A 24,169-nucleotide genomic window follows, 5' to 3' on the forward strand; every position below is an offset into this window, starting at 1 on the left:
CCGGGGCACCGCGCCTGCGCACACGGGCGGCGCCGCCCGCGCCTCAGAGCGCCCCTCGGACGCCACCGCAACACAAACACCGTCACATCGGTCAAACTGGCAAACCAAAGCTTTATTCTTGTGTTGTCGGGTTTTTTTTTAATTTCTTTTTTCTTTTTTTTGTTTAAAGTCTTTGCTACAGTACCTAGGACTGCACCCCTATACATAATTAACAATCATTCCTGAAAGATCTGTATTTGGCACCAGTTTGTGTTTACCTCAAACACTTGTTGGGAGGATTAATTTCAAATCAAATTTGGTTGTTTGTTTGTTGTTTTTTTTTTCCAACAGAATAGGAGCTGCCATCATGAAGCCAATTAGCTGAGTTATTGGAGAAGCTTAAAAAACAAAACAAAACAAAACAAAACAAAACAAAGTCCTTATCTTAACCAACACATTACAGAGAGCTCCAAAACAGAGGTCAAACATTAAAAGGCTGATATAGGCTCAAGTGGTTTATAAAACCTATAAAAAAAGACTACACCAGCACATATGCCCTTTCAGTCCACGCAGTTTAGAAATTAACACAGGGAGCAACTCGCTAGCTGGAAATCTTGTCATGGGAGAACCACATATAAACCAACAGGACTACCCAAAATCAAATGTTAAAATGCTCCAATTCCCAATCCACATAAAAGGAGAGAGCTTCATAGGAAGATTAAGTCAATCCATGGTATCATAATTGGTTGGGCAGTTCAAAACTTCCCCCAGCAACCACTTTGTCACTCATACACACTGGCTCACATGTACACGGCTCAATCCCATTCAAATTCCTCATGGAATAAAACGATCCCAGGCTCTATTGAGTCTTTCCCTATCATGCAAGAAATAAGTCTGGCTGTGCTTTAATCACCATCATGTATTACTTCAGCCACAGAGTACCAGGCGGATTAAGTAGAAATGCACAGTTTTTAGCTCGCTGTCTCTGCACAAGTGTCGGAGAGGCTCAGTTCCTGGAGAATTCCGGGTGGGCACACGCAGTCTCCCTTCATGCAGACTCACTGGCCTCCACTGGCTTGATCATGTGGTCAGGTTTGTTGCCTGCAGCGTAGTGATCCCACATCTGGAGGTAGAGCCGCTCCAGGTCCGTCGTGTACTGCTTCGTGTTGAACAGAGGGCTCGATATTCTCTGCTTCCAGACTTTGCCACGGATTTTTTTCAGGCTGCAAAGAGTGAAAGTGGTCATGGGAGGTTCCAAACCCTACATAATACTGTTTTAATTCTGCAATCTAATGTTTTCAGCTAACCCATAACTGCTGTGCAACTGTTCCAAAAACAGCTGCTCCCCCACTGCTTTATCCCCTCATCATTTCTGATGCAGACCAGCACAACCACTTTAACTCACAAGAGCTGGGACATTAACTTGTTGCATTACCTCTACTGCAGTAATATTTTACAGTGTGATTTTAACTTGCAGTAAGTGACAAACTGTCGAATCTTCAAATTTAAAAAGAATTAAAGGTGAACTATATTGCACTTTTTACGATTTTGCACATTTCCTCAGAGCAGGGAATTTCTTCAGAGCAGGCAGCATTGTAACTCAACTGGGAGTGCTGTTAAGTTACTGTAAAACCTTAAGCAAGTGCAAGACAAGACACCTCTAGTAGAGGATTGCCCAGCTACTTTAAACAGTAAAATATCTGCAGGATTAAAACTACTGATGTCTCAGCACTGTGCCCAAATACAGTATTTTACATCCTTGATGTTACCACATTACATAGTCCAAGTTTGCTTACTATTCCAGGTCAGTTCCCAGTTTCACAGCAATGTCCTCATACTCCTGTCTACTTTTTGCAATGAGCTCAAGACAACCCAGGCAAGTGAGCTGTGAGGCAGCAACTCGTGAGGCAAGAGTCTCTCCTGAAAAGAAGAAAATAAAGAGCAAATCAAAACCAACAAAACCAATCAGGAATAAGTTCATTAAGTAACATATTCCACACTATGAGTTACTTTCTTTCTGCCTCCACAATAACAGCTGGGCTTGCTGTTATTAAAAAATTACCAATATTCCAACCCACATGTTCCGTGTAGGTTTCCTGCCTGTTACCTGGCATAGTGACCATTGGAGTCCCAGCCCAGAGCACGTCCATCCCAGTTGTGTGCCCATTACAGAGCGGGGTGTCCAGGCAAACATCAGCTAACTGCCCTCTCCTCACATGCTCTTCTTTGGGGGCAACAGGTGAAAAGATGATTCTGTTTTGGGCCAGACCCAAGTTTTGTGCGTACTGCTGAATATTGGGCTCTCCTACAGCTGGGAAACGTAGCAGCCACAGCACACTGTTTGGGACTCTTTTTAGGATCTGTAATAAAAATAAGAAGCAAATACAGGAAGCTCAGAGAGGAATATTTACTTTTCTGAACAAGAAACTACCACATACCAAACTGCAGTGGAAGGCATAGTCATTCAGTACATTAATCTGAGGTATAAGAGCAGGAATAAAATAGATCTTAATTTTGAATGGAATCACTAGGATTGCACTCCTAATCCCACTGGAAGAGACAGCAACTCTGAGCAACAGTTCATAGGACAGTACTTAGAGTAAGTCTTGAAATTTATTATCTCATTTATTCATAGGCCAATGCTATGGAATATAAAAAAAATGTTACCCCCAAGTAACTCTCAGCAATACACTGTAAGCTGGAATCTGATAGAGATGCTCTCCGCTCAGATCTATCAATCTACCAACTGTCAAGGCCAGTTATGACTCAAATGTAGAGACTAAGGAAGACCAAAATTATTTCACAAGGGAGAACCAGCATACTCAAGCTGTCCAAGACATAAGTTCTCACTGGCTAGATGCACAGATATCATCTGAAATAAATCTAAAAAATTCTATAGCACTGTGAGGATTCAAAATGGCTCAGGGTCAATGTTTTCCACGGAAAACTTCCAGTTTTAACTTGCATGAAGTTTCTGCTAACCTGAACAGAACTGCTGTTCCAGAAGCATAATTAGCCCCAGATACTCACATTAGCCCACATCTGTAAGGTGGAAGGATCAATCTTATACAGCTGATTGAAGTTGCAGTACACAACAGCATCCTCTGGTAAGCCGTACTGAGAGCGGGTGGTAACAATTATAGTCCGCGGAACTTCTTCACCAGTGGCTGCTTTGTTGTTGATCTAAAGGAATGAAAAACAGCTACTGAAACGCTGAAATTGCAGAAAACAAGAGTATGCCCTGTGGAATTGTCCTGAGACACTGCAACATTTGTTAGCATCATAAGTTACTGTAAGCATATCTTTGGTTTTATTATACAAAACAAAATTGTCTACTTACCCACAGCAAGAATTTAACTGGTTTGTGTACACGCTTGTGGATGCCACAATGTTGCAACCACCAAGGCAAAAAACACTGGGCATTTTCATGCCCTTCCTATATCTCCCCGAAATTCCAAGTAACTGGAATAATTGGAAAGAAGAATCATATAAAGAGGCATTACAAATGGAATCTACCCTCCTTAAGGTAACTTAATTTCTGTGAGACCAAAAATGAAATTAAAACTTAAAGACAGAATTAAAAAGCAAAGGTGTTTCTCGGTTTGTTTGGATTTCTGTGGTTTATTTTTGGGTAGGTTCTGTTTGGGGTTTTTTTTTGGGGTACCCTTTTTTTTTTTTAAAGATAAAAGACAACAAGCACAGAACAGATAGTCAAGAGTAAAGATACAGACTCATATGCAACTGCTGGACTGTAAGGAGCTATCTGACAAGAAAATAATAGAAATGCTAGAAATTAGGGAAGTTAACAACAAACTTTCAAGAAAGCACAGATCTTACAGCATTCAGAAAGAATAGGAATATGCTAATAAAAACCAGTAGAGGATGAAGATGGGATAATCAAAATACCATGTAATAGTCTCGAGGATTAGTAAAATGGAAGTATGATTTTTAATTTTTAATAATGACATGCAATGATGGCATCAAAACTAGATAAAAATATCGGTAGACACAGACAACACAGCTACTTAGAGCCTTTTTCTCTAAACACTCATTTTTCATATGCATGTATTTAAAATTTAGAGTAGTGGCAGTGCAGGCAGCCACTGATGACACACCTGATGTGAATGACAATGACTCACTGTCACTGACTCCATTAGAAGATGCACGTGATAACTTAGTTCAATAGAAGTTGGTAAAAGTGCTCAGCTCTCGTCCACCTATGCCAAAAAGCAGCTGATATCAGCACAAAGAAGTGTTATATTAGTGGGACTGAAAGATAGAAGTTCTGTTTTAAGAGTGCACAGGCAGAGCTTAGAGTGTTTCGTTGCGGTGGTGCAGTGTTAAGAATTCTCTATGAGGATAAGAACTTCAGAAAAAAATGCCAATAAGCTTACTGACCAAACTAAGACAAAACACATTATCAACTCAAAGGAAAGTCTCAGTTGTGAACAATAGAACTCAAAAAGAAACCAAGGCAGGAGATGATGGATAAAGCAGCGGTAATAAAAGGGCTCATTAAATGATGTCAAATGATGTCTCTTCTGAGAGACTGTAAATTGAGTAACACACACAAGATAATGAGTTATGCCAGTGTCAGAATATGGTATTTCTAAAAAGGAAGAACTGTTCTGCAATGGAAGAAGTGTTAAACAATACCAGTAGCAGTCACTAAAATCCCATTAACTGTTAAGCACTGAGATGTGGTGATGTAGTGCACAGTTCTGAAAAATGTAAGGAGATGAATAAATGTTGTTGAGATACAGTGGAATAACTTTGACTCTATTCTATTACTCAGCAACTTTTTTTTCTAAAGGCAAAACACAACTGAAACTAAGTAACAGGTCACAAATCTCTGGAGGCTGCAGGGCAAAAGGCAAATCTTGCCTTCAAACAACCAAGTGTCGTCTTTATGCAACAAGAATTAATTTCTTTGGACTTTAGATACCTCTAGATACATTTCCTGTATCTCTGGGGGGAAAGATCATCTTCCAGTACATCTGTGGCTTATAATGAGTTTTCTTCAATATGAGAACTAAACAAATCAACATGACAGAAGACACATTTGCTTGGAGGTTTTTCTTTCTTATTATGTTAAAACATATATAACGTACAACCCAAGAGAACAGTGTCCTGAAGCGCCTCACCTGAGTAGTTGCTAATCCATTACTGATGTTGAATCCATTGATAGTAATCTGAATTTGCCCACGATTAATCATCTCAATGACAGCTTCTGCAATGGTGTTCATGGGGATGACTGGCATACTGAGGGCGGCATTGCCATCGGCATTTTCACAACTGTCAGGACACTTCATCTACAACATATCACACAAGTGTCAGAGAGAGGACTTCAGACTGTACACAAAAACTTGGGACTTCAGTCCCTAACACTGTACACAGACAAGAGCAGCTCTTACCTTAACAATTTTGACATCAGGGAGGCTGTCAAGGAAAGCCTTCAGGTCAATGCCATTCAAAACAATCCTGTTATCATAAATATGACCATTGGACTTGAAATCAATGACTGCTTTTTTCTGTTAAAAAAAAAAAAAAGATTTAAAAAGTTAAATCCCCAACCAGGTACCATATAAGTGCCATTTTATAAAGACAGCTGTGAAAAATGCTTCTTGCCCTGTCTTCCAACATACCTTCAGATGGGGGAACATGTTAGCGTGGTCTCCAATAAAGAAAGTGTTTGGCATGTAAGCTAATTTCTCTGAATACTGCTCAGCCACTTCAACTGGGGAAGTTTCTTTATCTGTGATGATATAATCCATGAACAATGCCCCACTGGTTCCAGGATATCCTAGCCACATTGCCTAAAAAACAAGAAAGCAAGGCTACAGTTTCAGGTGCGTCGCAAACATAAAGAAAGTTTAAAATCAATTTTAAGTTACATTTTCCACCTACAGATTCAAGTTCCTTCTTCTTTTTTATCAACTGAAGATCAAACACTAATTCCAAACTCCACGACCAAGACAGTGAACAGTCCAAGCATGTTCTAAAATTGATCCCTCAAGCAAAAGCTGAAGGATCCAGCACACTAACCATCAGCACTTACAGCTTCTCTGAGCTGAGACAATTCCTGGAATCTAGAGTGACTCTGATTCAGGTTGCTCCCATTCTCCTTCCAGAGGCATTTTAGAAAATCCTTAGTCTAAAAAAGGAACTCTGATTCTGACTTATGGTAACTAGAATTTCATTAAGCATAAAGAGATTAAAACCCAACAACTCAATCAATTGCTTCAAATACCCTTTCTTTGTTCTCACTATGGCAAGACAGGCAGTGGTACAGAAACATCCTAGAATTAAGGAGTCCTCTCTCAGGACATTGCCAATTGTCCATAAAGCACATAAAAAAGCCCCAAACTGCTGTTCTTAAACAGAATGATAATATTTGTCTTGCATTTTCTAAGCCCCAAGTCTCTCTTGCCTACTAATCAATATGAGCCTTCAGTGTTCGTTCCATTCTGCCAGAAAAAGAGAAGCTCTTTGTACTCAAGCGGTTTTTTTGGAGATACAGAGCCCTGTGATTTAGTTACCTGAATTGGTGCTGGTCTCAGGGCAAATAATTCATTTCGGGCTCCTTTGGTGTAGCCATTCATGTTAATGAGAATGTGTATCCCATCCTGATGGATGCGATCTGCTGCTTTTCCATTACATGGTATCTGAAGAATAAACAAATACATAAATACAAGTTCTTTCTGTTTCCAGTCTTTCAATAATAAACACGGTTAGTCACCAGCTTACCAATAGATAGATGTCAACTGCATAATTTAAGTGAGACTAAATCTTGTAATTCCTGGTTTTACAGAAGTTTAAGTCCTCAACTCAGCAATAAAACTCAGTAGCAGTAGAACAAAAGCTAAAGGCCTGAAACAGGTTATAAAACCAGCACAGACCACCCCCCATCATTCCTGTAAGGCTAATTAATAATCAAAGCTCACACTGGGCAAGTGACATCTTGACTTATCCATGACATTTATATATGACTATTATCTTCAGACCTAATGGAGGAGTTAGTAAAAAGTAACTTTCTCAAAACTGAATAATCACAGAGGTCACACAATAACCACTCTTTCCCAGGTAAGGCATTAACACCAATACATCTACAAATTCCAAAATTCTCAAGACTAACATCAGCCTAATTCAAGAAATGATTGCAACTAAAAATCTCAAAACTACAGGCTGATCTCTTTCTTCATTTAAAAGAATTTAAGTTTGCATCAAAAAAGCTCACCTGAGATAAGTCAACGAAATGATTTGCTTCAGCCATCACTTTTACACGGAAGTTTGTCCCATCATCAGGACTCAGGGCATAACAGAACACCTAGAATAGGAGGCACCAAAAATTTAGTATCTGCAACAACTTGCCCACAAAATAACTGTGCTATAAAACATATGGTATTGCAATTTTAAATTATATTTAGTTTCATACAAATCATATTAATTTGTGTGGCATTTGCCAGTTGAGAAATAAATAAAAAAAAAAAAAAGACACTGAGCCTTTTTTTGACACATTTGAACCAGGGTCCAGTTTTACCTACTTCTGGTGCCAGAGTATGGCACTGCACCCTGCACAAACATATAGACATTCTTCTCATCAGTGCAAGGGAAAGTAATTTTAACAGCCAGATTTGCACAGGCATTGAATTCTTTAAGAATGTCTTCTACAGGACATCTTTGAATTTTTAATTAGCGAGAATCATAATTATGACTCAGGTTGAACAGACAAGCCTTGTGGGGAAGCTTTTTAACAGTGACTAATTCTCCCAATTAAGAAACTGCAACTGTATCTGAAAAACAGACAGTTGACAGACTATATGGAAAAGCATCTTTAGCCAACCTAGGACATACAGACAAACAGAAACCAATATGCAGAGAATTTAACAGGCAAGATAAAAGCATGGTCTTAGTAAAATAATAGGTAATGATTTAATATTTAAATTAAGCTCTGTAGAGTTTTATAAACCTAGAACATGAAAGACAGGCCTTTGTCTTGAGCTGATTCAAGGTTAAATGGGACATTCTCCCCAAACCTGTTGTATTCAGACCACCACTTTAATTCTTTCAGGAAAAAACCTGCTAGTCACAATTCAATCATGTGGCTTTGCCACAAAAATTTCAGACCAAAGACTTCATGACCAGAAAAAAGCAAGAAGGTAGGGGAAAAAAGTTCCAAAACAGAACAAACAAAAAGATTAATAAAAAGCACTTTTTCAAGAAGAAAATACTTAACAACCTTCTACAAAAATAAGCAAATTTGTGTGACTTGGAAAACAGGAGCTCAAAACTGAGGCATTTTAGACAGTCATGGGACAAACAACGTAACTGGAAATGAGTTCTATTTACAGACTCAATCCCTTAACACGACACCCACATAAATATAGACGTGACTGTGTTCAGCATTACTAAACTGCATATTCTCCTTCTGCAGAAAGCATAATGTGTCATTGTCCTTTGAAAAAGAGGTAACCAGACCAATCTGAAGTTCACATTTGTGACTCAGGTACCCTAGAGAAAAATGCACTTAAAAAACATAGCAGCAGAAAGTGAACAAAAACCAGGTGCAGAGCTGTAAATCAAGTAATCAGGCAGCAGCACCTTGATGTTGAAACATATTTACTCAAAGAACAGCGGCTGAAGCTTAAAGAAGTTTTCCATGAGCCACAAATCCTACTTACAGCAATTCCAAGGACAAGTACCTAATCTGCCTACCTTCTAAACAACACTTCAAATTGGTAAAGGAGAATGACTAAGGCTGGAGAGCTCTTTAATCCATTAAAAAACACCCAAGAAAAAAAAATTGCCCTTTCCTAGTTTAATTGCCCACACCAAGAAAAAAAAAAATGCCACTTACAGCCATATTTAAAGCTTTAAATATGTAATTTGTGTTTTTTACCTCAAATTTGTCTGGGTTATGCATGCCTGGAATGGACTGCATTAGGTGTGAGGTTGGATGGTTTCCAAAATCAGAGCTCACGTAGCCAATACGAAGTCGACCTTCACTGGCCTTCAAATCCTTGGGATGCTCATATGGTGGCTTGTGAAGAACATTAATCTGTCAAGAAAACAAACACAACTATTTACAAACTCAGGAACCAAAACCAAATCTAAACAGATGGACCAAAAAACCCCTATGAGTTTGTAGAACTAGCCTTATTACATGAAGTACTCCAAAGCAGAATCACAACAAATACTCAAGGACTGTCCTGTCTTGCTCTGTATAACTGCTGCTGTCACCACTAAAGCAAGTGCACTTGGAAATCCCAGAGCCCATCAAACACTAAAGCTCACATGTTCCAGCAAGGATTCACTGGAGGCAAGGTCAGGTTCCAAGCACTGTGGATGCTGGAACTGACCAATCAATACTCTCACCCAGCTGCCTGAAGCTGCTGACAGGGAAGAGTAATTTACTCCTTCCATTCTTCAAAAATGCCCCTCGTGTGCTTTGGAAAACATGATGAATAATACTTTGTCCCATCTCTTTACATGTCAGTGACTCAGAAAGCTTACAACAATATTACAACAATATTATGTGAGTATTTAATTTTGAGTATGAACAGGCAAAGCCACAAAGCACTTCTATCACAACGGGCCTGTATAAAACTTCCTACCTTGTCCAGACAGAGATTTCCATGTCTCTCAGCAATAGCCTTCCTGAAACTGTGAGAAAGGGGATACAGCATGCTATGATGTGGGTGGACAGAAGGCAGTCTGTTTTTCTCCAGCTGATCAGCTACAATGCTAACCAGCTTCTTCATCCTTTCATCATAGTCTGTCCAGTCACAGACAATCTAAAAAAAAAAAAAAAAAGAAAAATTTAAAGAATATTAGGACAACAGCTTCCTTTTATCTGTATCAGATGTTTCACAGGTTGAGACTAATGTTTCTTCCAAAAATGGAAGTGAGAACAGTAGTTACTCTTGACGACTGTATAATCCAAGCTTCCGATTTAAGACTTAAGTCTAACCCTTTTACGTTTAAATTAGTAATTGATTCATGTGATCAAGCTTAGCATCTGCTGCAGAGGAATCCTAAGGATTACAACCAAAGCCTCATCTCCCTCACCTGCAAACAGTGCGCCAGGTTGCAATAGGCATCTGGGAAATCAGGTTTCAGTTTCAGAGCAGTTCGGTAAGAGGCGATGGCTTCTGGTATATTCCCTGAATCCTGCAAAGACACGGAGATGAGTCAGCAGGTAAAAATATCCTCAGGGTAGCAACTCACAGTGCCCCACCACACTTTTCTAGGAGTGAATCATTCACATGTGCTACCTTGTGAATCGAGGCCAGGTTGCTGTGGGCATCAGCAAAAGCTGGGTTTATCTGAATGGCACGGGTGTAGCACTGCAGAGCTCCTTGAACATCCTGCATCTCCTTCAAAGTGTTTCCCATATTAGAATAAGCATCTGCAAACGTGGGGCTGATTCTGAGAAGTAAAAATAATATGTCATGAACAAGAAAAGCTCCTTCTCCAATGAGAAACCATACCCAGACTTTCTGATTTGCAGAGCAACCACATGAATTAAAACACGCTACTCTAAGTCACCTTCTGTATAAATCTGGGGCACTTTCCTGTTAGGAAAGGCTGGGACTATTACAGAGAGCATCCATTTACCTAATAGCCTCTTTGTAATGCATCAGAGCCTCCTGTAGCTTTCCCTGCTGTTGTAGGACACTTGCTAAGTTTGAATGTGCAGCAGCAAACTCTGGAAATACCTGGAAGAAAACAAAGTTGACACTGTCTTTTAAACGCCACCAGCAGACCACAACAAAAATACTTGTGCAGTTATTACTCTTCTCTTTTATACATGCATTTAATATATTTTCTTACATTTTTTTGTAACTCAGGTTACAAAGCAGGAAGTCCTGCACAGAGGGGTAAAACCCTATGTCCTATCAACATTCCCAACTGGAGTAACCCAGCTCTCCCTCACACTGGGCTTTACCTCAAGAGCCTTCCGATACAGACGGACGGCTTCCTCGATATTGCCCTGCTCCCGTTTGATGTTTGCCAGGTTGTTGAGAGAGTCTGCATGAGTGGGGCAAAGTCGAAGAGCTGTATTGTAGCATTCTTCTGCTTCTACCACCTTCAAAAAAAGGGATATAGTTAATGTGGTAACACTTATTGCAAGAGCCCTATTTGTGAGAAGTCATGATACAATCACTTTTAAGGCTCAAGGTGGAGATTTCCTGAATTATTCTTCCTTCTGACTAAGTAAACGAGGGTAGCATCCCATCTTAATAAAGCTGGTGACAGCTGGTGTCTAAAAAAAACCCATTCACTGTGATTTTAAAAAGGAAGAAAGTGCTCCTTACACTGCCTTTCTCCTTCAAGGCATTGGCCAAGTTGCAGTAGGCGTCAGGGAAGTGGGGTTGGAGCTCAATAGCCCTCCTGTAGGTGTCTATTGCCAGGTCTATCAGGCCTTGCTCATAGTACACACAGGCAAGGTTGCCGTGCACAACAGCGTGGTTTGGACTCAAACTCAAGGCTCGGAGATAAGCTGCTACAGCTCTGTAACAAAAAGATAATAAAGAGAATGTGAACAATCATCCACAGAGCAGAGATCATATTGATTATATCTACCCTTGTTATAAAAATGACGTCCAGAAAAGCCCCGAACCTGAAGGGATACGGATCATTAACACACATATCCATCCTGTTAAGATGATAATAAAAACACAGAGAAGTACTGTCTGAATTAAAAGCTTGATCAAGGGAAGAATTATCGTTTTTTATGGTATTTCAAAGCTAGGTTGAATTCTATAATGATTAGCAGACTAGAAGAAATACTTGGTAAAACAGGAACTACTTCTTCCAACTTGATGCTGCATAGTGAACAACGTAAGTCTTCAGGAAAACAAGTTTTCATCTACCTTTTTTAAACGTTCTGCATTAATAGGAAAAACATTTTTTCCTTTGCTCCATTTTTTTTCAGTTTATTATTTGACTATAACAAGATAAACAGTATCATGTCTTTATTCTCTGCACTAACCTACCATGATTTACTTAATACTTCAAACGTCACTTTGTTCAAAGAAGAGATCTTTAATTATATGCTCCTATAGCACTATATAAATGGCTGAAGTATTCAAATTTCTAGGAAAATCATAACAGTATACACAGTAAGTAAATGCTCAAAAGGTGATGTAAAATCTAAAATGAAGAAACATGTCCCTGTTTGGCCCATTAATTGGTGGTTACATCAGAAATCACTGAACGATTTAGACTGCATGCAATGCAACTAGATAGAATTAATTAGCCTGTTCCCTGCAAGCTTTTATTAAATTTCAGGCCACAAACCACAGCTACCAGAAATTATAAACCAATTAACAGATGCAATACAGTACATTGCATGTAAACAGCACAGCCTGGATCTCTTTCCATAAACAGAAGATTTATGTATCAGATTAGAGGTCTCAGAACAAGTTAGTTCAACAAGACAGCAGCAGTGTTGCAACCCAAGGCAGTAACATGATGCCAGCATGTCACAAATACAGAATATTCAATCAGATGCTGAGCTGAATTCCAGCATTTCAGTTTGTCTTATATAGTAGGGAAAGTTTAGATGAGACACTCTTGTAAATCATGTCCTGAGTCACATAAGGAAAATAAAGAATTCAAGCATTCGTGCCTTTCTTGGATATCTTCAGCCTCCTCAGTCTTAATTTCAAGGCTGAATCAGAAACTCTCACTTTTGACAATGTATTAACTACAAAAAGCAACATGAAAGAATACATTCCACAGGATTTTTTAATTTTTATTAAATTCCAGTAGCCCAGTCTGTCTGCACTTCAAAGCCATTTGCTTGCTCAGCTTACAGCTGAAGTCTTTGCTACCCCTGACCAAAGATACTTTACAGGGGGAACATAATCTGTACCTTGATACATCTGACAGGCCACTGAGACAGCAACAGTACTGATCTGCTTACCTGTCAAATATCCTTGCCTCCTTCAGAACATTTCCCAGATTGATGTAAGCATCCAAAAAATTTGGGTCAAGTGTAACAGCCTGAAAATATTTTTGAAGTAACAGTTTTGAGCATTAACACAAAAACATTCTCTATGAAACTCAGTTTTCTGTTGGTTTCTTTTTTTAAATTTGATAAACACAATCTATAAGCATCTAAGACTTCATCAATTACCTAGTAAGGAAGAAAAACCTTAAATTATATAAACCAATCACAGAACAAAGTTATTCATCTGTGATAGCATTTACTACCTTCAAATTTATTCTTTTGTTTACCTAGTCAGCTGCAACTACTGCAGAACAAAGTGCTAAGCACTTACTTCACATCAGGCTGATCCTACTTAGCACTCCTATCTACCGATGCTATGTTGCCTTTAACTTGTTTTTATGGAAAAAAACCTAAAAAATCTTAACCATATCCTTTATCTACTGTAAAGTAAGACAGCATTTTATAACTTTAGCAGTGCAGAAAAACAGAGACAAGTTTCACTAGAACAAGAGCAAATACATTGTGTGTGCAAGGAAAATTCTGTATCCATTTAACTAAAACATTTTCACTCTCTTCAAAACTAATAAAATGCAAAAAAAACCTTAAGAACTGATGAAGGTACAGAAGCTGCAGTACTAAGCTACACATGAATATTTGACAAGCCCCACTCTTATAGTCTCATGGGAACTATTAATTCCACATTAAAACACTTCATCATCTATCATGAACTAGACATAGATAAAAAAAAAGAAATCCTGAGCAGATACAATTTTTTTTGTAGATCTTAAGTCATAAACATCAGGAAGTACCTGTTGCCACATCTTAAATCCAGTTTTAGGGGACTTGAGAAACTTAAGAGACCAGTACAAAATGAATTAATATGCCAATTAGATATTAACTGGAAGGTATCGGACAACTAGTTAATGACATTAATCTAGAAAAGTCTGAAACAACAGTGGTGAAAAATAACCCTGGAGGAGTTCATGTGTCACTTAAACTGTTCTCAGTTACTCAAAGGACAATAATATTTGAAACAAAAATGATAATGAAAAGTGATTTTAAGCACAAAGTTGTTTCTTCCTCTCGCATACGAAACATGCAAAACATTATTACCATCAAATCAGATTTTTTAAATATTTAATCTAGAAAAGGACTGAAAAACAACTTAATTTTCTCATATTTGACATGTGCACAGTCCTAGGGCAGTTCTAAATGTATCTCTCTAGTAGCATACAGGGAATCTGAGACATCAGCAAGTTAAAAAATCAGTTAACAGAAGGTGTTAACTAACAGTTCTCCGCTACCAAAATATTTCTATTATCTGCAAGCAGAGAACTGCATGTACATTAAAATCTAGCAGAGAAGCTGAGACTCCCTCACGTAGTTACCTTTTCAAAGTGATGAATTGCAAGCCAAATTTCTCCTTGGGCATTGAAAACACAGCCAAGATTACTCCAAGCCACTGCAAAGTTTGGTTGAGTCTCAATTGCTTTTAAGTAACAGGCCTTGGAATAGTTAAAGAAGAGAGATACAAGGGAAGGGGGATATTTGTAAAAAAGAAAAAAATGAGAAAAAACAATTGTTAGTATGCCTTCTCTAACCAGCCAAAAGTGACCCTGCAGTATAGGCTAGCTTGCGCCAAAACTAATGCGCTGCAAACTGTTGTTGATCCTGCGCCAGCGCAAACCAAAACCCAGGTGCAAGCCCACCATTTTTCAGTTAGGCTGATAACAAATAAATGTTCCTTCAGACACCAGGTCGCCACAGAAATCATCTTAGAAATAATTCGTGTAGTTCACCAGAAAGATCTGCCACCCTGAAGTGCGTAAAAACCAAAAATTACCATGTAAAAAAATAACACCGCTCGGGAGCAAAATTGTGAAATGCTCTAAATCGGACAGAAACTACTTTAGGGAAAAAAAAAATCAGAAAAAATATTAAAAAATATAGAGCCACTCCACAGTTTTAAGTGTCCTTGTCAAACGAGATGACACGCCCAACCCATATCTTGTTTCCCGGTTTCTCCAGATGCATTTTAGTCACCTGCAGCTTCAAAACCTCAAATGACAGGATTGCACGAAGGTTTAGGTCCCTGTAATGCAAGCGCAAGAAATCGCTGCGCATCCTACCCAGCACGGCGCCACGCTATCGCTGCGAACTGCTTGGCTCTAGTGATGGCCCCAAGGTGCAGTGAACGGCCAACCAGAACCATTAATCTACCAGACAGGCCCACAAAAAAACCAAAACTCTGCTCGTTAAATTTGGTGTCTGCACTCTTAAAATGCGTCAGAACCCAATTCCATCCAAAAGGCCACAGCCTGGAGCTCGGGCGGCCGCCCGATCCGAGATTAATCATCCAGTCAACCGTTCACGGGGGCTGTAATCGCACGCAATGCGCGTTACCGCTGCGCAGCCTTTGCGCTACTGCAGGATCACAGCGCATCATCAGAAGAGCAGAACGCTGCAATCCAAACAAAGAAGAAAAAAGGAAAAAAATGAACAACCAGAAGAGTTAGAAGCTTTTTTTACTATTAACTATCTCCAATTATTTCTTTAAAAAATATTTTAATTTACTTTTACTTTTATTTCTTTGAAAGAATTTGTGGCTAATAGTATAAAATATTCTTACATTACTTGCTTGTAATTAAATATTTTAAGCTGTTTCTGAAGCCACAAGACAGAAGATTCAGGCATGGAGGCAAATGGTTTTGCTGTGGCAGTTACAAACCCGTTACCATATTTCTCATCATGTGACTTTTCGGTGCGTTCCTTGCTGGAAGAGGAGGAGGAGGTGTGTGTCTGCCCTAGATCCAGGCCTCGAGCTCCCTTCAGCGAGGCACCTTACGCATGGAATAGGAGGTTTCACCCACCTGAAACCTTCTAAATACAATATCAGTGGTGAAAAACCAAAAACAAGAGAGAAAATAAAACAAGATCATTAGTAAGAGTTCAACAAAGCAATTGCATTTTTTTGGATATGTCTTAACACATGGGAATGAGGATAATCTGTCTGTAACAAGGGAGACATGCAGAAGGGAGAGGGTTAATCGGGCAATTGCATACAGCAGGGACTTTTTTTTTTGGAAGAAAGGCTCTGAAATATCTACAAAGAAATTAAATTTTAGTTCAAACTGTAAGGAATCTGCTGGCTTGATCTTTCAAATGGACTGATAACCAAAGAAACACGTTGCAATTTACTCAAGATGTTTTTCCTCGTTTATTAAGTTCTCACAAAACGGAATAACACTTTCAAACTAGGGTGTCTCCAGAGCTCTGAAACAAAGAAGTCAGCAACCTAAGGCAGGCGCAGTGTCTTGGCCTATACCAGTCACACTAAAGCTGCAGTGAAGTGCAATTCATGTTAGCTGTCCGCTTGGTGGGCCGAGAACCAAGTGTCTCAAAGACTGTTCAACTCCGAATGCCGCTACAGAAATGGTTTCAACCTGGATCCGACCAAATCAATCCGGCTGCCCTAGGATGGTTCACGCATCCAAGTTGTTCAGAGGAATCAAAACAATATTGAACTTTGAGCCTGCACTCCCCGTTACCCCAGAAAGACGCCACCCCTCCCCAAACGGTGCTGCAGCCAAACAGACAGCTACGCTGTTCATACACTCCACTTCTGAGCATGCGCGTGGGGCTTGGAGTGACAGACGTGGAGTCCAGAGGGGTTCTGATTTCTCCACACTCCTCACCCCTGCAGCGCGGACGCGTAAGGTGGCTTGTAACAAGACAATTTCTTTCTGCAATCCGAATTTTAACGTGCCAAGAATTTTAAACTCATCTTGGGTGTTCGAATTCTCAGTTTAGGAAACGCACGACTGCTAGAAGCCACCTTTCCACTACAGCAAGTTTTCTTTTGATCAGTTCATTTACCAAACAAACCAGCTTTGTCCTTCCGATTTCTTTATTTTGGGGGAGGGGAGAGGGAAGACATGAAGAAAAGATATTGGGGGGTGGGGGTAGGGGGGTGGTGTGTGTCGCATACTGCAGCTATTGATTATTTACTAGCCTTTCTTCCACTATCAAGGGAAGGGAAAAGTTAAAAGAATAAAAATCTTTAAAAGCCAATATTACAAGGTAACATTTGGATAAGTTTCTTCTCCACTTACAAGCCACAAAGGACTTTAGAAGAGCAGCATTTTCAATAGCACCTGCATCGTACAGGGATCTGGAGCTAACCACAGGCTCTCTGCTTGGCATCAGCAGGCAAGCCTCAGATCTGAAGGATTGTTACTTATTTCCAGAAGAAAGCATGATGGAGCCCCTGCCCAATACTTCAGAATGGTATCAGATAGTCTAGTTCGGCAGCAAGGCTTGGTAATTTTCCATTTCTTGACTTAAACCAACTTTTTAAACATGGACATGCCATATCTTGCCCTGCAACTACTCTGGGGTGTTTCAGTGCCTTCAGTTTTCAGAAGTTTCTCGGACTGTCTGTAGATCAACGCAGCTTTGAAGATTTGGTGCAAAGTTCAAGTGTTCAAAACACTGACGTTTACATGTATTCTACCCAACACCTACCTTGGCTTCTTCCAAGCGACCCAGGGCTTTGAGCAGGTTCCCCAGGTCACTACGAACACAGTACAAGTCCTGAAAAACCAAAGTCACACCATCAGCTTCAGGACTTCAAAGGCCCCACAGGTCTTCACAAAGAACTTGCAAAGGAATGACCCAATCCACTAAAGCTTATTTTAAATTCTTAATAAATACATCACAAATGTAAGTTATTTTTCAAACAACATACAATCTGACTGAATTTAGTACTGTAAAAATAAACCATAAAGCATTAAAAAAGTAATCTCACATACAAATCCTCTTTATACAGAAACATAAAAGAAAACCATTAACAAACGCTCTCCTCCAGCAGATTTAAGTCCTTCTGCCATATGTAAGTATTTGAAGTCCCTTTTTTTTTACCCCCAAACCATTACTTTAAATCTGCACTCTTAAGACACACCATTAGTGTTATGGATTTTAAACAGATATATAAAGTGATTTTGCTTTCTGTATCCCTAAAGCAGTTATTCTCTCTGTTTTGCCCACTAATCCATCCATTTTTAACAGCTCTGCCACATGTTCTTGTTCTTTCACATGTCTTCAGCACAGGTTGCAATTGCATTATCTAGCACTAAAGACCACAGAGAATGGAGACATTTTGTCAACACAAACAAAACGATTTTCTAACCTAAACAAAACCCAGCACCTGTAAAAAAACCACCATCTCACATTATTCTAACCAGTGCATGAAATCAACTGGTCACACCATTCAGCATAATAAGGTAGACAAGTTCAGGTAGGGTGAAGAACACAGAGAAATAACATTCTGAGCTTTTGTTGGACTGGGTTTGCATTTGCTTTTCCTAAGGAAAAATGACAGATGCACACCAGACCCATGCTGCATTTAAAGTACTTTTTGTCAAAATGCATGACCAAACAGCAAGCAGATACCTTCAGCATGCTGAGCAGTACTATAAACCTTTAATGTACCATGCAAAATAAACAGAGGAAAGCAGTTCGAGGCAACGTTTACTAAAAATGTCGATTTGAACAGTTACAACCAAAAATCCAAACACCAGATCAATCTTACAGGAGTCACTTATAGAGAGATACTCAGTTTCAGCCAGTGAAACTTAAAAAGGATGCTTCTGTAAACTAGTCCACAATGGAAATCTAACACAGGAAATTCTCATCACTATGAAGTCTCTGACTCTGGGCTAAAGTAATACCTGACAATTTTTCAAGATCTCACATTCATGTCTAAGGACTGGTTGTCTCACTGTAATACTACCTTAAAGCACACAAAGCCAAATATGAGGGCACTCACTGAAAACTTCTGACTTGAGAAAAAACTTCCTTGCTTTTCTGTTGTCTGAACAATACAGATAAGTGTACAACAGCAGCCCTTACTGCAATATATTGCAGTACCAAACTTTTTGTGACAGAAGCCTTTCAAAGGTCCTTAAGAAAAGTATTAACTAGATCATTGAGTTCATGTTGTACAGACTGGAAGGGTTATCATTTGTTCATTCTTTGAAAGCTGCTATTTTTGTGTCCTGGGACAGTAGTAAAGGATGGACTTCTATAAAATAAAGCATTACTTACAGGGTTGTACTGAAGGGCAGACACGTATGCCTGTACTGCTCCTTCCATATCACCTGCAGCTACCAGTGCAGCAGCCAAATTAATATATCCATCAATGAAATCTGGTTTGAGGCGCAGTGCATGTCTGTAATGTTCAATTGCCTCCTGCAGCTGTCCACGTTCCTTGTACACATTGCCCAGATTAGAATATGCTTCGGCCAACAGTGGGTTCTGTTTAATAGCCAAAGTGCTGAAGTGAGCAGACCTGGAGAAAATGAGACAAGTTATCAGAAAAAAAAAAAAGAAGCCCACAAAGCAAACAAAAAACCCAAACAAACTCACCCTTGACATTCAGTGTTTTGTCTGTTTATCTAGTTAATCTAATGAACATTCATGCTTAAGCAAGCCAAACACACAGCCAACAAATCTGGACTTACAGAGCTGTCTTGTATGTTTATGCTCCCAGCTTAAACTCTCATCTCCCTGGTTCCCATTTTAGATTTGACTGAACAAGGACAGCTCTCATTGACAGTCAGAAGGGTTCGAACTGCCTCACCAAACCTGAGCTTAACACACTTGGAGAAAACACTACAGGAATCCTGTGAAGCCTCTTCCAACGTATTTATGCTTTAAGCAATGTTCCACCTGATACTCTTTTCAAGAAGCAGGGCACAGCTTACATGCAAAATTCTGTCGTATCCTCACCCATTTTATTTTCCCATATCTGAGCTGTTATAACAACTTCATTCAGAAGCCTATCTAAAACAGATCAAGTCAAAAGTTCTTACTTCCTTCACCAGCAAACATGAACTTACAGCTAAACCAAATAAAGTTCAAAATGCTGGAGGCACAGAAAGCAAGATCAGGAATGGGAAAGCAGGAAGAATATGAGGACAACTTTCAGATCACAAAACCCCTTTACTAATCACCTTGTTTTGCAGCCAACAATCAGTTTTGCAATTTAAAACAAACAAACAAACAAAAAACCAAACGAAATCCAAACTACAAACTTATACTGCAGGTGGAACGAACATTAAATCCTGCCAGTACACACAAGTGTGGCTGATCCTCTGATGTTCACACGTACAATATTAAAATTACACAAGAATACTGGCAAGGTCTGCTGTTTGTTGTTGTAAAGCTGCTGAGTCCAATTTGTATTTCTCTTACCATCACAAAATTCAGAAAGGAAGAGCCCTACCTGTCGAGTCGGCGGCACTGGAAGTGAATGGACGACAGTAACAGAAGCACCCCCGTGTTATCAGGCTCCTGCCTCCAGAGCTGCATGCAGTGTCTCTCTGCTGCTTCAAAGTCTCCTGCCTGATACTCACGATGAGCCAACTCCGCTAACCCTTGGAAGGAAAGCATACGTTTCGTTGGTTCTGGAGAGTCACCAAAACATTTAGAGGGGGAAAACAAAAAGTTAGATGATGGGAACAAAACAAAACCAAAACAAAACAAAACAAAAAAAACAACAAAACAAAACAATGAAAAAAATGTACACAAATGAAGGATGAAAATGGTTGAAATTATATAAAATACATGGCAGGTGACGGATGGAGCTCTCAAATCTTCATGCACCAATCTTTTACCATGGAATTTTTAACATTATCTGTACAGGTGCATGGCTTTGTCAGCTAATAACCTGGAAAACGCAGACTGTAACGTCTGTGAATATCTGTAAGTCAACCCTTTTCCTGTATTCTGAAATACTTTTAAGGAGACTCCTGTACTTTGGTTCATAACAGTGGAAGTGCTGCTAACAGAACAATGATTCTCCTCACTCTCCCCCAAGACTGCAAGTCCTATGCTTTGCAATGTTAAAAATAAGTTCTAACAACATAATAGGGAAATGAAGGACAAGAAACAAAGACTTCAAAGGACTTAACAAAACCAAGTTTTGATGTGAGTACTGAAAGCCCTAAAAAAAAAAAATGGGGGGGGGAAATGGCTACCATTCCTTGAATCCTCCATACTCCTACACTTTCTCTAAGGAGTCAAATCCCTTCACAGAAAAAAAAATGGCTTTGGAACAATATCTGATGAGAGACAAACACACACTTCAATGATTATGCAACTGGCCTACAGGAGGAACCATTAAACAGGCAGGGCACAGGAAAGGAGTTACTGCTCCTGGAGGCTTAGCTGGAACAGGAGTGACAAAATGCTTTTAGTATTTAATACCCAACTGTGGAGAACAAAATACTTAAATAAAACACCACCTGTTTTAGACAAAACAGCCTTATGTGTGAAAAGTACGTTATTTCTTACAAAGTAAGATTCTTCATTAAAATACAAACAAGTGCAGCTTGGAAAAAAAACATAACTGTTGGCCTTCCAATTCCACCTTTATACCAATAGCTCTTACTATTAAAAGGTTTGATTACTGCAAGTATCTCTCATTTTTCCTTCTAAAGCTTGGCATTTTCAGTACTCTGTAGTCACTTAATTCCATTCATAAAACACTTCCCACCTGGACCTACTGAGTTTTAAAATTCTGAATTTAAATGAAACATATAAATGTTTCCATTGTCTCTGTCAGTGGTAACAACTGTTTCATGGTAAATTGGAACTAGCAAAGCCACTCACTTAAGACACTTGACAAATTAGTGACCAAGTATCTTCATCCAGATTAGATTCCTGTTTTCTAGGAGCCTATCTTAACAGTTTTCAAACCCTGAATAAGGGCAAAGTGGACTTCAGTGTCTAGTTAAACCTAATGGCAAAGATAAAAACATACAACTTTTATTCAACGTGAGAATGTTGAATTATGGTTGCAAACCACACCATTTATAAATGGTGCTGACAATAATATTGATACTGGAGCACCAACAGACTGTTCCTTGCTCTGTCCTTTTGCTGTTATCAGGTTTACCCCCTCTGGCAGAGTGTGTATTTTCAAGTTCTGCTGATGGCACAAACACAGGGAAAGCAGATAGAATAAGAGCATGTCTTGTGAACTTAATAATTTTCTCTTAAAATTTCTATTGTGTTATTAAATTTCAAAGCTAAACAAACAAAAAAAAACCCCACACCAACCACCACCAAAAGTTTACACTTTGATACTCATGACCACTTGGAAAGAAGTTTCCAACCATTAACTAAATGCTACATTTTTCCTACTTTAAGCAAATGAAAGTCAAACTGAAGTTGTAGCTCCCAGGGCAGGAAAGCAGGTGGTGCAGAAATATTGTATTTAACACCTTGGAATCAGAGCTGCTAACCAAAGCAACAAGAGAAACACTTATGTGTTCTTTCATTTATTAACTGTCTCAATTTACAAAAACCCCACAGCTCACTCCTAGAAACAGAGCAAACTCAGTGTAAAATTGCGGGCAATCTACCTCCAAGGGAGTGTTTCAAGAACGACCCTCAAGAAGTTCACTGAAAAGCAGGAAGATGACAGGAACACCACAAAGTTCAGAATGAGCTCAACTTTTAACAGGGGCTGGAAGAAGTTATGCAATAACTTGTACCCATAAGGCAGCCCATCAACGGATGCTCACTGAATCAATTTGTAAAGAAAATAACTGCACCGAAGAGTCACAGCCGGGAAAAACCCTTATGGGGTCCTGCATAAATGAATTTCGGTACCCGGGCTAACTCGTGCTGCATGCTTTGACTGTGACCTTGGAAAAGTCTAGCACATGCTGTGACAACGACCTTCCCTGAGGCTTCTAGAGAACACGAGCAAAACAAAAACCTGCACAGAACCATCGCAAACATATCTAAGGCCATTTTCCCCCTAGAAACACGGTCCTAAACACTTGCCATACCCTCGTGCTCAAGCTTAGGTTTAGATCCAATCTAGGTCCCCAGAGGAGCGGTGGTGGCAGTGGTGAGGATGAGCACAGGGCGCTCCCCCACGTGTCGTTCTCAGGCTACCAAAGGATGCTGCAGCCTCGCTGACCAGACACACAGTCCTGGCTAAAGAGCGATGGAACACCGTATTGCAGCACTCTCCCATATCACTGCCGTTTCTCTTCACATCCCTATCTCTGCACTGGATCCTGTCTCTTTCTCCAAAAACCCTCCTTTCCTCAGACATCGTTTAAGCTTTCCATACTCTTCCTCCTGTCTGGATACAGAAAGCCCCAAAAATCTGGGGGACAGAGCTGCGTTATCCTTTCAGTAAGCACAACACTTCTTTTCCTTGCTGTACAGACAAAGATCTCTCCTCTTCTCCGTCCCTGAAGTTCTACATCTGTAAACTAAATTTAGGGCAGGATCCTTCCCAGCTACAACACGCTATCTCACTGTTCGGAAACGCGCTTTAGTGCTCCGCCGTGCCACAGAATCACAGAACGTGCCTCGCCTGAAAGGGACCTTAAAGATCATCTCGCTCCAATTCCACTGCCGTGGGCAAGAACACCTTCCGCTAGATCAGGCTGCTGAAAAAACTCCTGCCTGAGTGCAGCGAGCGATTCTGAACAACCCAGCACACATTTTTGGGTCAGGCTTTCTACCCTGCTTCGCCCTCTAACGCAGTCACCTGATAGCGTGACATAAATATAGCAGCGGGCCCGCGGCACCGACACCTCCCCGACACCTCCCCGCGCCGCCCCGGCAGCGGCTCCCGGGCTGCCCACGGGCAGCGCCCACCGCGGGCCGCGCTCGGGCCCCTCCGCCCGGGGACCCGCACAAAGGCGGCGGCGGAGCAGCCACGGCCTCGCCGCTTCTGGAAAGTTCCGCCGGGCGAGCGTGGAGCGGGCCCGGGGGCGAGGGCACGGCCCCGGCCCCCGCTGCCCCCCGGCGCGCCCGTCCGCGGGGGGCGCGCGGCATCCCACGGTACCTGTGCTGTCCGCCACGTTCCCCACGGAGGTCGCCATCGGGACGGGGCCCGGCGGGGCTGTGGCGGCGGCGGCGGCGGCAGAAGGAGCGCTCGGCCAGGCCGAGCTGCCCGCGGTCGCGGCGCGCTGAGGCGGCGGACCCGAAATGGCGGCGGCGGCGGTGCCGAATGGCCGCGGCCGGGACTATCTCCGCGCGAAATAGTCCGGGCGGCGCCGGGGAAGCGCTGCCGGGCGGCGCGGCGGAGGGATTCCCGGAACTCTGTGAGCCAAAATTAATATCCCTCCGCGCACAGCGCTGCGCCAAAGGCGGCGGGACTGCGCGTGCGCCGCTGCCACCTCCCCCCCCCCCCGGCACCAG

The 24,169-nt window shown here is 40.7% G+C and overlaps 1 protein-coding gene across 3 annotated transcripts; it reads right to left on the minus strand.

The window, feature by feature from the left end:
- Nucleotides 1–91: 91 nt before the first annotated feature.
- Nucleotides 92–24,008, minus strand: OGT (O-linked N-acetylglucosamine (GlcNAc) transferase). Of its 3 annotated transcripts, XR_003535410.1 has the most exons (23): nt 23,814–23,942; nt 20,223–20,403; nt 19,043–19,286; nt 17,462–17,530; nt 14,326–14,442; nt 12,911–12,990; nt 11,298–11,493; nt 10,928–11,068; nt 10,597–10,697; nt 10,254–10,407; nt 10,048–10,149; nt 9,594–9,773; nt 8,879–9,037; nt 7,217–7,306; nt 6,519–6,644; nt 5,625–5,795; nt 5,394–5,510; nt 5,124–5,291; nt 3,320–3,441; nt 3,010–3,162; nt 2,087–2,339; nt 1,776–1,899; nt 92–1,202 (listed from the first exon to the last, which is right to left on the minus strand). XR_003535410.1 is itself a non-coding variant. In XM_027690518.1 (22 exons), exons 1-22 carry the CDS (start codon nt 23,848–23,850, stop codon nt 1,028–1,030), a joined length of 3,138 nt encoding a protein of 1,045 aa, XP_027546319.1. In that variant the 5' UTR covers nt 23,851–23,942; the 3' UTR covers nt 92–1,027. The 3 variants fall into 3 exon arrangements, 2 of the variants coding, with proteins under 2 accessions (XP_027546319.1, XP_027546320.1); XM_027690518.1 differs by lacking the exon at nt 3,320–3,441; XM_027690519.1 differs by lacking the exon at nt 3,320–3,441 and having other exon boundaries at nt 879–1,202; nt 20,223–20,373; nt 23,814–24,008.
- Between the last annotated feature and the right edge of the window lie 161 nt (nt 24,009–24,169).

The sequence above is a fragment of the Neopelma chrysocephalum genome, unplaced genomic scaffold (assembly GCF_003984885.1).
Source record: "Neopelma chrysocephalum unplaced genomic scaffold, ASM398488v2 Primary Assembly neopelma1_81, whole genome shotgun sequence".
Taxonomy (NCBI): Eukaryota; Metazoa; Chordata; class Aves; order Passeriformes; family Pipridae; genus Neopelma; species Neopelma chrysocephalum.

Coding starts and splice junctions, on each gene's coding strand:
- OGT (XM_027690518.1), bottom strand. CDS start 23,850: ATGGCGACCTCCGTGGGGAACGTGGCGGACAGCACAG. Junction 11,494..12,910: donor GAGGCAAGGATATTTGACAG/GTAAGCAGATCA, acceptor TTTTTGTTACAG/AGCTGTAGCAGCTTATCTCC. Junction 6,645..7,216: donor ATTTCGTTGACTTATCTCAG/GTGAGCTTTTTT, acceptor TTTATTCTTCAG/ATACCATGTAATGGAAAAGC.